This window comes from Bos mutus, chromosome 15 (assembly GCF_027580195.1).
Source record: "Bos mutus isolate GX-2022 chromosome 15, NWIPB_WYAK_1.1, whole genome shotgun sequence".
Taxonomy (NCBI): Eukaryota; Metazoa; Chordata; class Mammalia; order Artiodactyla; family Bovidae; genus Bos; species Bos mutus.
The window spans coordinates 30,620,487-30,632,961 of record NC_091631.1 but is presented as its reverse complement, the minus strand read 5'-3'; the positions used below and the strand labels follow the sequence as shown (position 1 = coordinate 30,632,961).

The 12,475-nt window shown below is 41.2% G+C and overlaps 1 protein-coding gene across 3 annotated transcripts in view; it reads left to right on the top strand.

Moving 5' to 3' along the window:
- RNF121 (ring finger protein 121) overlaps positions 1-12,475 on the top strand; it is an 82,039-nt gene that overhangs the window by 35,913 nt on the left and 33,651 nt on the right. For all 3 annotated transcript variants that reach the window (XM_070383797.1, XM_070383799.1, XM_070383798.1), the window contains one exon: positions 1,079-1,220. In XM_070383797.1, the coding sequence (XP_070239898.1) occupies positions 1,079-1,220 (142 nt within the window). The remainder of the gene's footprint in view (positions 1-1,078; positions 1,221-12,475) is intronic.

Sequence of the window (12,475 nt, the reverse complement as noted above, 5' to 3'; positions counted from 1 at the left end):
ACAACAGAGCGACTAAACCCCCACCGTCACCACCATGGAGAACTTGCACCAAAACTTCAGAGCATAGGTTATATTTGTATTCAGTTTTCTAATTCCTTTATTCCTGTCCCTTAGCTGACTCTGACACAGAATGGTAGGATTGACTTTGCTGTTCTCAGAGGAAGCTCTCTGCCTGTATTGGCCAAGGGAATCACTTTCTGCCAGTCCTTAAGACAAGAGAATGCCAGCCTTGGATTAAATAAGAGTTTCTAGGTTTTCTCTCCTGAGCCCTTGAGGAGACTATTTACCTCTGGATACTGATAGTGAAGTCACTGTTGGAGTAATATAGAGCTGAAGCAGTTCACATTTTTCAGGCTTTAGTCTTAAGGATCTCTGATCCTGACAGAGAGGGTAGGACAAATAAAGCAAGACTTTAACCCTGAAATTAGCACACATTTGCAATATTATTCCTTTATTGGTGTCATAAATATCATTGAATAAGAGTATGAGCCTTTATGGCTGTGACCTTCTCTCTGGGTTACTTTTCTCCTTCCAGTGACAGGTTGAAATAGGACCAAAATGGAAAGGAATCCACTGTTTCTACCATTGGGGGTAGGGAGCAGGCCACCAACCTTTAACCCCATACGTAACCTTGGTGACTGGAGCCCCTAGAACCCCTGTTCTATCTCAGAATTCCTGTCTTCTAAGGCATGTGTCTTTCTAGCCCCTAATTTGTGTAGTTTAAGAGTATGTTCTGGACATCCTTCATGGTCCAGTGGTTAAGAATCTGCCTGCCATCGCAGGAGACACAGGTTTGATCCCTGGTCTGAGAAGATTCCACATACCTCGGAATAACTAAGCCTGTGTGCCACAGCTGCTGAAGCCTGCACATTGCAACTGGAGAGTAGCCCCCACTCACCGCAACTAAGGAAAGCCCACATGCAGCAACAAAGCCCATGTGCAGCCAAAAATAAAAATGTTTATTATTTTTTAAAACAGTGTGTTCTGAGCTATAGACCAGTGGGTATCCCTGGAAAGCACTGACCCTTTATCACCACACCATCCCTGACCTAGCTCACTGCATCTGTTTGGCTTTCAGGATCGAGCACGCACGCATGCATGCCAAGCATCGCGGCCACGAAGCCATGCATGCTGAAATGGTCCTCATCCTTATCGCTACCTTGGTGGTGGCCCAGCTGCTCCTGGTGCAGTGGAAACAGAGACATCCCCGCTCCTACAATGTAAGCCACTTTGCTCATTTCTTTGCTTGCCAGTCATCAAGAGACTCTTCTTAAGTATTCTAGAGTCCAGCCTAACCCAGGCCTCATGTAGGCAAGGAATCAATAATAATAATAATAAACTGTGTATGAATAGTGTGTGGTGAATGTGCCTTTAAGGGACAAGTGATTCAGACGGTGAAAACTGGGCTAGCACCTGAACCTACTTTCATGGCCAGAAAAGGTAGGTCCTTTTAACACTGTGGGATAAATTCATGAAGGAACTGTTCATCAGGAGCTATTCAAATAGGTTAGAAAGAGTAGGTCTCCAGTGAATCTTTAGATTAATATTTTAAAAAGGCAATGATAGTAGGGACGCAATGTAGCAGGTGATGAGAAGGCAGGGTCAGAGTTAGAGAGACCTATAAAGTACTAATAGAGGAAATGAGGAACAAAAACATACAAAACATATAGCTAAATGGCAGAAATAAATGCTTGCTTATTAGTAATTACTTTAAGTGAATTAAATTCTCCTTTAAAAAGGCTGATTGTCAGATTGATTTAAGAAAACACATTATCCATCCATATACTGTCTGCAAGATACTCTAGATACAAAGAAACGAGATACAAGGATGGAAAAAGATATTTCATGCAAATGATAACCGAGAAAGAGCTGGTGGCTCTTGAATATCAGACAGATCAGATCAGATCAGATCAGTCGCTCAGTCATGTCCTACTGTTTGTGACCCCATAAATCTCAGCACGCCAGGCCTCCCTGTCCATCACCAACTCCTGGAGTTCACTGAGACTCATGTCCATCGAGTCAGCGATGCCATCCAGCCATCTCATCTTCTGTCGTCCCCTTCTCCTCCTGCCCCCAATCCCTCCCAGCATCAGAGTCTTTTCCAATGAGTCAACTCTTCGCATGAGGTGGCCAAAGTACTGGAGTTTCAGCTTTAGCATCATTCCTTCCAAAGAAATCCCAGGGCTGATCTCCTTCAGAATGGACTGGTTGGATCTCCTTGCAGTCCAAGGGACTCTCAAGAGTCTTCTCCAACACCACAGTTCAAAAGCATCAATTCTTTGGCGCTCAGCCTTCTTCACAGTCCAACTCTCACATCTATACATGACCACAGGAAAAACCATAGCCTTGACTAGGCGAACCTTTGTTGGCAAAGTAATGTCTCTGCTTTTGAATATGCTATATAGGTTGGTCATAACTTTCCTTCCAAGGAGTAAGTGTCTTCATGGCTGCAGTCACCATCTGCAGTGATTTTGGAGCCCAGAAAAATAAAGTCTGACATTGTTTCCACTGTTTCCCCATCTATTTCCCATGAATTGATGGGACCGGATGCCATGATCTTCGTTTTCTGAGTGTTGAGCTTTAAACCAACTTTTTCACTCTCTACTTTCACTTTCTTTAAGAGGCTTTTGAGTTCGTCTTCACTTTCTGCCATAAGGGTGGTGTCATCTGCATATCTGAGGTTATTGATATTTCTCCCGGCAATCTTGATTCCAGTTTGTGTTTCTTCCAGTCCAACATATCTCATGATGTACTCTGCATATAAGTTAAATAAACAGGGTGACAATATACAGCCTTGACGAACTCCTTTTCCTATTTGGAACCAGTCTGTTGTTCCATGTCCAGTTCTAACTGTTGCTTCCTGACCTGCATACAGATTTCTCAAGAGGCAGATCAGGTGGTCTGGTATTTCCATCTCTTTCAGAATTTTCCACAGTTTATTGTGATCCACACAGTCAAAGGCTTTGGCATAGTCAATAAAGCAGAAATAGATGCTTTTCTGGAACTCTCTTGCTTTTTCCATGATCCAGCGGATGTTGGCAATTTGATCTCTAGCTCCTCTGCCTTTTCTAAAACCAGCTTGAACATCTGGAAGTTCACGGTTCATGTATTGCTGAAGCCTGGCTTGGAGAATTTTGAGCATTACTTTACTAGCATGTGAGATAAGTGCAATTGTGCGGTAGTTTGAGCATTCTTTGGCATTGCCTTTCTTTGGGATTGGAATGAAAGCTGACCTTTTCCAGTCCTGTGGCCACTGCTGAGTTTTCCAAATTTGCTGGCATAGTGAGTGCAGCACTTTCACAGCATCATCTTTCAGGATTTGGAATAGTTCAACTGGAATTCCATCACCTCTTCTAGCTTTGTTCGTAGTGATGCTTTCTAAGGCCCACTTCACATTCCAGGATGTCTGGGTCTAGGTCAGTGATCACACCATTGTGATTATCTGGGTCGTGAAGATCTTTTTTGTACAGTTCTTCTGTGTATTCTTGCCATCTCTTCTTAATATCTTCTGCTTCTGTTAGGTCCATACCATTTCTGTCCTTTATTGAGCTCATCTTTGCATGAAATGTTCCTTTGGTATCTCTGATTTTCTTGAAGAGATCTCTAGTCTTTCCCATTCTGTTGTTTTCCTCTATTTCTTTGCTTTGATCGCTGAAGAAGGCTTTCTTATCCCTTCTTGCTATTCTTTGGAACTCTGCATTCAGATGCTTATATCTTTCCTTTTCTCCTTTGCTTTTCACTTCTCTTCTTTTCACAGCTATTTGTAAGGGCTCCCCAGACAGCCATTTTGCTTTTTTGCATTTCTTTTCTGTGGGAATGGTCTTGATCCCTGTCTCCTGTACAGTGTCACGAACCTCATTCCATAGTTCATCAGGCACTCTATCTATCAGATCTAGGCCCTTAAATCTATTTCTCATTTCCACTGTGTAATCATAAGGGATTTGATTTAGGTCATACCTGAATGGTCTAGTGGTTTTCCCTACTTTCTTCAATTTAAGTCTGAATTTGGCAATAAGGAGTTCATGGTCTGAGCCACAGTCAGCTCCTGGTCTTGTTTTTGCTGACTGTATAGAGCTTCTCCATCTTTGGCTGCAGAGAATATAATCAGTCTGATTTCGGTGTTGACCATTTGGTGATGTCCATGTATAGAGTCTTCTCTTGGGTTGTTGGAAGAGGGTGTTTGTTATGACCAGTGCATTTTCTTGGCAAAACTCTATTAGTCTTTGCCCTGCTTTATTCCATATTCCAAGGCCAAATTTGCCTGTTACTCCAGGTGTTTCTTGACTTCCTACTTTTGCATTCCAGTCCCCTATAATGAAAAGGACATCTTTTTTGGGTGTTAGTTCTAAATATCAGACAACAGACTTTTAAATCAAAAAAGGTACATGAGATAAAGAAGGACGTTGTTGTTCAGTCACTAAATCATGTTCAACTCTTTGCAGTTCCGTGAACTGCAGCATGTACCAGACTTCCCTGTCCTTCACTTTCTCCTAGAGTTTGCTCAGATTCATGTCCATTGAGTTGGTGATGCTATCTAACAATTTTATCCTCTGCCGCCCTCTTCTTTTGCCTTCAGTCTTTCCCAGCATCAGGGTCTTTTCCAGTGAGTGAGCTCTTTGCATCAGGTGGCAAGTATTGGAGCTTCAGTTTCAGCATCAGTCCTTCCAATGAATGTTGAGGGTTAATTTCCTTTAGGATTGACTGGTTTGATCTCCTTGCTGTACAAGCGACTCTCAAGAGTCTTCTCCAGAACCACAATTCAAAGACATCAATTCTTTGGCACTCAGCCTTCTTTATGGTCCAACTCTCATGTCCATGCATGACTACTGGAAAAACTATAGCTTTGACTATACAGACCTTTGTTGGCAAAGCGATGTCTCTGCTTTTTAACACACTGTCTAGGTTTGTCATAGCTTTCTTTCCAAGGAGCAAGCATCTTTTAATTTCAATGTTGCAGTCACCATCCACAGTGATCTTGGAGCCCAAGAAAATAAAATCTGTTGCTCCTTCCACTTTTTCCCCATCTATTTGCTGTGATTACATATTGATAAAAGGTTCACTGCAGCCAGAAGATACAATTATAAACATATATGTAGCCTAACAAAGGAGTCCCCAGATCCATGAAGCAAGAATTAACAGAATTGAAGGGAGAAACAGATGGTTCTATAGTAATAGTTGTAGAGCTCATTACCCAACTTCCCATAATGGATAGAATAACCAGATAGAAGACTAACAGATAACAGAGGACTTGAACAACATTATAAACCAATTAGACCTAATAGACATACACAGCACACTGTACTCAACAACAGCAGGATACATGTTCTTCTTAAGTGCACATAGCCCATTCTCCACGATAGACCATATGTTAGGCCACAGAGTAAACCTCAGTAAATTAAAAAATGTTGAAATCACAAATGCAACTACTCTGGATGAGGACATGGCAGGTAGTATACTGAATTCTTTTATAACTATTATCATAGAAGTATTTAACCTTTTCAAGTATAACAACCCTTCTTTAACATAAACTTGGCAAGCATCCACATGATGATAATTATACTTTGAAAGAATATGTAAACACATATAGTAGTAATCAGTTCAGTTCAGTCACTCAGTTGTGTCCAACTCTTTGCAACGCCATGGACTGCAGAACGCCAGGCCTCTCTGTCCTTCACCAACTCCCGGAGTTTACTCAAACACATGTCCATTGAGTCGGTGATGTCATTCAGCCATCTTATCCTCTGTTGTCCCCTTCTCCCGTTCCACTGTTTCCACTGTTCTCCAACTATTTGCCATGAAGAGATGGGGCCAGATACCATGATCTTTGTTTTCTGAAAGTTGAGCTTTAAGCCAACTTTTTCACTCTCCTCTTTCACTTTCATCAAGAGGCTCTTTAGTTCTTCACTTTCTGCTGTTAAGGGTGGTGTCATCTGCATAACTAAGGTTATTGATATTCTCCTGGCAGTCTTGATTCCAGCTTGTGCTTCATCCAGCCCAGCGTTTCTCATGATGTACTCTGCATCTAAGTTAAATAAGCAGGTTGATGATACACAGCCTTGACGTACTCCTTTCCCTATTTGGAACCAGTCTGTTGTTCCATGTCTGTTCTGTTGTTTCCTGACCTGCGTACAGCTTTCTCAAGAGGCAGATCAGGTGGTCTGGTATTCCCATCTCTTTCAGGTAATAGCAATTACTAATTCAGTAAATGTCAGTAATAGCTAACATTTATTGAATTCTTATTATGCTAGCCACTGTTCTAAGCATTTTACATATATACCCCATTTAATCCTCACAATAATCCAATGAATACTGTTGCCTCCAATTACAGATGAGGAACTGAGACAGAATGGCTAAGTAACCTGCTCCAGTGGTAAAACCATTATTTGAATCCAGACAGTTTTACTCCAGAGCTTTTAGTCTTAAACCCTAAATAATTCGTTTTCTCTAGTATGTGCTTTTTCAGACCTCTTATAATATGGCCAGATGCCCAGGGGTCTATAGCCCACAGGATGGGAACTGCTAAACTATCTCATTTAACCCTCCTAATAGCCCTTGAGGGAAATACTGTGAACAAACTGAGGCCCAGAGAGTTCAGGCATGAAGGAGAAACTAATCAATAGAGACATGATTTGAATTCAGATCTTCTGTTTCATGTTTCACAATTTTGACTGTGCTTCTGGAAAGGATTTTCTATCGGGGGAACCAAAGGATAATCTGAAGCATAGGAGGAAGAGAGACTAATTTTGCCTTTGAGCTGGCACATGTTCCAGACATTACTGGCACATAGCCACCTCAAGTATTGTCATGTACCTCAAGTAGAGACATCTGTATCTTCAGGTCATAGTGCATGGAATGACCGCGTGACACCAAGGCTTTTTGAACTAGGCACCATCCAACAGACTGAGCCATCTGGGTGGAGCTTGATGTCTAGACCCTGTTGGGCTTCACCCTACCATGTGAAATAAGTCACTTGTTTCTCCTTGTGTGCTTACAATACCTATTCTATAAAATAGGGATTATCAGGGTAGTTTAATTGAACCTAGAAACTAAGAAAAATCTTAAGTCAAATGTCGAGTGAACCCACTTTGCATTTCTGTGCTTGTATTTAGAAATGATTATATAATGTTAGCTTATCTGCAGAGATTTTTGAAAATCTCTGAAGAATTAAAGATGCATATATATACTGGAGTGTCTTTCTGTATGTATTTTTTTTTAAAAAGCAATCACATCCTTACTTAAAACAGTATCTTAAGAAAAAACCTGATGTAGAAAATGAGAGGATGCTCTGCTTGGGTAACCCTCACCCCTCCACTTTCTCAAGAACATATATAGGACTCATCAGAGTGTTAGAAAACCACTAATGTGCCATTCAGTAGTTAATCCTTAATAGGAATGTGACTGTAAATTAGTGAGGCCAGTTGTATAAGGAAATGCACAGTCATCTCATTACTTAGTGCCATGCCCTGTAAACATTATGCTGAACTGTGTTGGTGAGAGGACACGCTAGCATTGTAGCATATCTTGTACCGAGAAACTTAAACTCATATCTTTAGAAAATTGGAAGAGGAAATCTGTATGTCCTGCTTTATGCTTCTCTTATTCAATAATTATCTATATTGGTTTTGTTAAAACTTTGATTAACTTGGATACAGTGAATATTTTTGCTGCTTTAAAATACTAACTTTGGAAGAAGAAAAATTCCAAGATGTATGTACACAATGGCATCTCCTGTCCTTTTTCAAGCTTATCAGAAGTTGGAGCTGTTTGCCTTGCAACAGTAAATACTCTAAGTCAGATTGTCTGACTTGATTAGCCAATGCTCCTGCTTCCTGGCTATCTGACTTTGTACTTCTCTGAGACTCAGTTCTTCTTGTCTCTAAATTGGGGTCATAATGTCTATCTCATGTGTTGTGGAGATTATATAAGATCACATGGCAAAGTATTTTGTAAACTCCAAAGCTAATGTTAGGGACTTTTTTGCTCCTATTCTTAAGAGAAAAAAAGCTCAAGACATAAAAATATCTTCAGGTACTATTTTATGTGGAAATGGAATATAATTTTATTTTTGTTAAAGACAATTTTCATAACAGAATTCGCTATTTTACCTGTTTTAAAGTGTATAATTCAGTGTCCACATTGTTGTGCAGCCACTGTCACAATTTAGTTCTAGAACATTTTTGTTACCCCGAAAAGAAGCTCCATACCCATTAAGCAATCACTTCCCATTTCCCCCCTCCCAGCACACCCTGGTAACCACTAAGCTGCTCTATATATTTGCCTATTCTAGATATAAATAGAATCATACAATATGTGGCCTTTTGTGCCTGATTTCTTTCACTAAACAGTATTTGCAAAGTTCACTCACACTGCAGTATCTACCAGTACTTTGTTCCTTCTGCTGCTGCTAAGTCACTTCAGTCATGTCCCACTCTGTGCGACCCCATAGACGGCAGCCCACCAGGCTCCCCGTCCCTGGGATTCTCCAGGCAAGAACACTGGAGTGGGTTGCCATTTCCTTCTCCAATGCATGAAAGTGAAAAGTGAAGGTGAAGTCGCTCAGTCGTGTCTGACTCTTAGCGACCCCATGGACTGCAGCCCACCAGGCTCCTCCATATAATATTCCATTCTGTGGATATACTGCATTTTGTTTATCCATTCATTAGTTGGTGGACACTTGAGTTGTTTACACCTTTGGGCTGTTTTGAACAGTGTGGCTATGAACATTCACTGTAAGTTTTTATTTGAACACCTATTTTCAGTTCTTGGATATATCCTAGAGTGGAATTGCTGAGTCATATGTAACTTTATATTTAACTTTTTGAGGAACTGCCAAATGGTTTTCTACAGCAGCTATGCCATTTTACATTCTAACTCACATTATATTGGGTTTCAGTTTTTCCACGTTCTCACCAATACTTATTTTCCAATTTCTTTTTTGTTTTTTGTATTATAGCCACATTATTTTGCATAAAAGTGGGATTTCATTGTGCTTTGATTTGTATTTCCCTAATGGTGTTTATTTTGGGGGGGCTCCAAAATCACTGTAGATGGTGATTGCAGCCATGAAATTAAAAGACGCTTACTCCTTGGAAGAAAAGTTATGACCAACCTAGATAGCATATTGAAAAGCAGAGACATTACTTTGCCCACAAAGGTCCATCTAGTCAAGGCTATGGTTTTTCCTGTGGTCATGTATGGATGTGAGAGTTGGACTGTGAAGAAAGCTGAGCGCTGAAGAATTGATGCTTTTGAACTGTGGTGCTGGAGAAGTATCTTGAGAGTCCCTTGGATTCCAAGGAGATCCAACCAGTCCATTCTAAAGGAGATCAGTCCTGGGTGTTCTTTGGAAGGACTGATGCTAAAGCTGAAACTCCAATACTTTGGCCACCTCATGCAAAGAGTTGACTCATTGGAAAAGACTCTGATGCTGGGAGGGATTGGGGGCAGGAGGAGAAGGGGACGACAAGAGGATGAGATGGCTGGATGGCATCACTGACTCTATGGACGTGAGTTTGAGTGAACTCCAGGAGTTGGTGATGGACAGGGAGGCCTCGCGTGCTGCACTTCATGGGGTCGCAAAGAATCGGACACGACTGAGCGACTGAACTGAACTGAATGGTGTTGAGCACCTTTTGATGTTTTTATTGCCTGGCTGTATATCTTTCTTGGAGAAATGTCTCTTCAAGTTCTTTGCCCATTTTTTAATTGGATTTTTGTCCTTTTTTTTTGACTGCACCATGTGGCTTACGGGATGTTAGTTCCCTGACTAACTGAGGCCATGGCAGTGAAAGCCAAGTACTAACCACTGGAGTACCAGGGAACTCCTCGGTTTTTGTCTTTTTGTTCTTGTTGAGTTACAGAAGTTCTTTATATGGTCTGGATACTACGCCATCATTAGATATCTAATTCACAAGTATTTTTTCCCATTCTGAGGGTTCGGTTCAGTTTAGTCGCTCAGTCGTTTCCGACTCTTTGCAACCCCATGGACCGTAGCACGCCAAGCCTCACTGTCCATCACCAGCTCCTAGAGTTTACCCAGACTGAATCGGTGATGCCATCCAGCCATCTCATCCTCTGTCATCCCCTTTTCCTCCTGCCTTCAATCTTTCCCCGCATCAGGGTCTTTTCAAATGAGTCAGCTCTTCGCATCAGGTAGCCAAAGTATTGGAGTTTCAGCTTCAACATCAGTCCTTCCAGTGAACACTCAGGACTGATCTCCTTTAGGATGGACTTGTTGGATCTCCTTGCAGTCTAAGGGACCCTCTGAAGAGTCTTCTCCAACACCACAGTTCAAAAGCATCAATTCTTTGGTGCTCAGCTTTCATTATAGTCCGACTCTCACATCCATACATGACTACTGGAAAAACCATAGCTTTGACTAGACAGACCTTTGTTTTGCAAAGCAATGTCTCTGCTTTTTAATATGCTGTCTAGGTTGGTCATAGCTTTTCTTCCAAGGAGCCAGCATCTTTTAATTTCATGGCTGCAGTCACCATCTGCAGTGATTTTGGAGCTCCAAAATAAAGTCTCTCACTGTTTCCATTGTTTCCCTGTCTATTTTCCATGAACTGATGGGACCAGATGCCATGATCTACCCCATGAACAGTATGAAAATATCCAGTAAACCATGTTGTAAACTGATGGGCTGTCATTGAGGCTTTGTTGTTCCATTTACAGATCTCAGACAGAGGAGATTTAGCATGATTCTTAGGGCCCTAGGATTTTTGAAATGGTAAATGAACATTGGCTTCAACGTAAAGTCACCAGATGCGTTATCCTCTAAAGAAGAGAGTCAGTCAGTCTATCCTTTGAAGCTTTGAAGCCAGGCATTTTCTCCTCCTCTCTGTGAAAGTTAAAGATGGCATCTGTTTGAAAATCTGTTGTTTAGTGTAGCTACTTTCATTCATCATCTTAGTTAGATCTTCTGGATAACTTGCTGCCGCTTCTCCTTCAGCATTTGCTGCTTCACCTTGCACTTTGATGTTGTGGAGATGGCTTCTTTCCTTAAACCTTATGAACCAGCCACTGGTAACTTTAAACTTTTCTTCTGTAACTTCCTCACCTCTCTCAGCCTTCAGAGAGTTGATCTGGATTAGGCTTTGGCTTAAAGGAAAGTTGTGGCTGGCTTGATCTTGTATCCAACCACTAAAACTTTCTTTATGTCAGCGGTAATATGGTGGTTTTGCTTTCTTATCATTCATGTGTTCACTGGAGTAGCACTTTTAATTTCCTTCAAGAACTTTTCCTTTGCATTCACAACGTGGGTTAACTGGCACCAAGAGGCCTAACCTGTCTCAGCTTTCAACATGCCAGTGAGATTAAGCTCTCACTGAGCTTAATCATTTCTAGCTTTTGGTTTAAAATGAGAGACGTGTGACTCTTCTTTTCACTAGACCACTCAAAGGTGATTTTAGGGTTATTAATTGGCTTAATTTCAATATTGTGTGTTTCAGGGAATAGGGAGACCCAGGCAGAGGGAGGGGCTTCCCTGGTGGCTCAAAGAGTAAAGAATCTGCCTGCAGTGCAGGAGACCTGGGTTCGATTCCTGGGTTGGAAAGATCCCATGGAGAAGGAAATAACAACCCACTCCAGTATTCTTGCCTGGAGAATTCCATGGACAGAGGACCCTGGCAGGCTACAGTCCATGGGGTTGCAAAGAATTGGACACGACTGAGCAACTAACACTTTCACTTTTTCAAGGCAAGGGAGAGAGATGGGAAATGGGTGGTCAGTGGAGCACTCAGAACATAGACAGTGTTTGTTGATTAAGTTTGTTGTCGTATATGGGCATAGTTTGTGGTGCTCCAAAACAGGTACAGTAGTGACATCAGAGATCACTGATCACCATAACAAATATAATAATAATGATGAAATGTCATGAGAATTACCAAAATGTGACACAGAGACTTACATGAACTGAGTAAATGCTATTGGAAAAATGGCACCAGTAGACTTGTTCAATGTGATGTTTATCTTAGTTATAGCAGTGATTCAGTAAGCTTTTTACAGAAATAATTTGCATAGCTGGGCCAGCATTCTTGTAGAATTAAAAATGGAATTTCTTGGTCAAGTGGAATTGCCATTTAATTATTAATAGATCTTGTCAAGTTGCCCTTCACAAAAGTTATAGCAGTTTACAATCCCACCAACAGATGTTAAACAGTGCTGTTACCCAGTGTTAAAGAGAATATAGAGAATCCTCAGTATTTTTAATCTTTGTCAAATCTAATATGGTGAAAATATCTAATTTAAAAATCAGGTAGTTCTGTAATGTTTAGAAACCAACAATCCTCTGCCTATCTCTATTCATCCTTGATATATATATGTAATGTATGCTATGCTCTGCTAAGTCACTTCAGTCGTGTGCGACTCTTTGCGACGCCATGGACAGCAGCCCACCAGGATGCCCCGTCCCTGGGATTCTCCAGGCAAGAACACTGGAGTGGGTTGCCATTTCCTTCTCCAATGCGTGAAA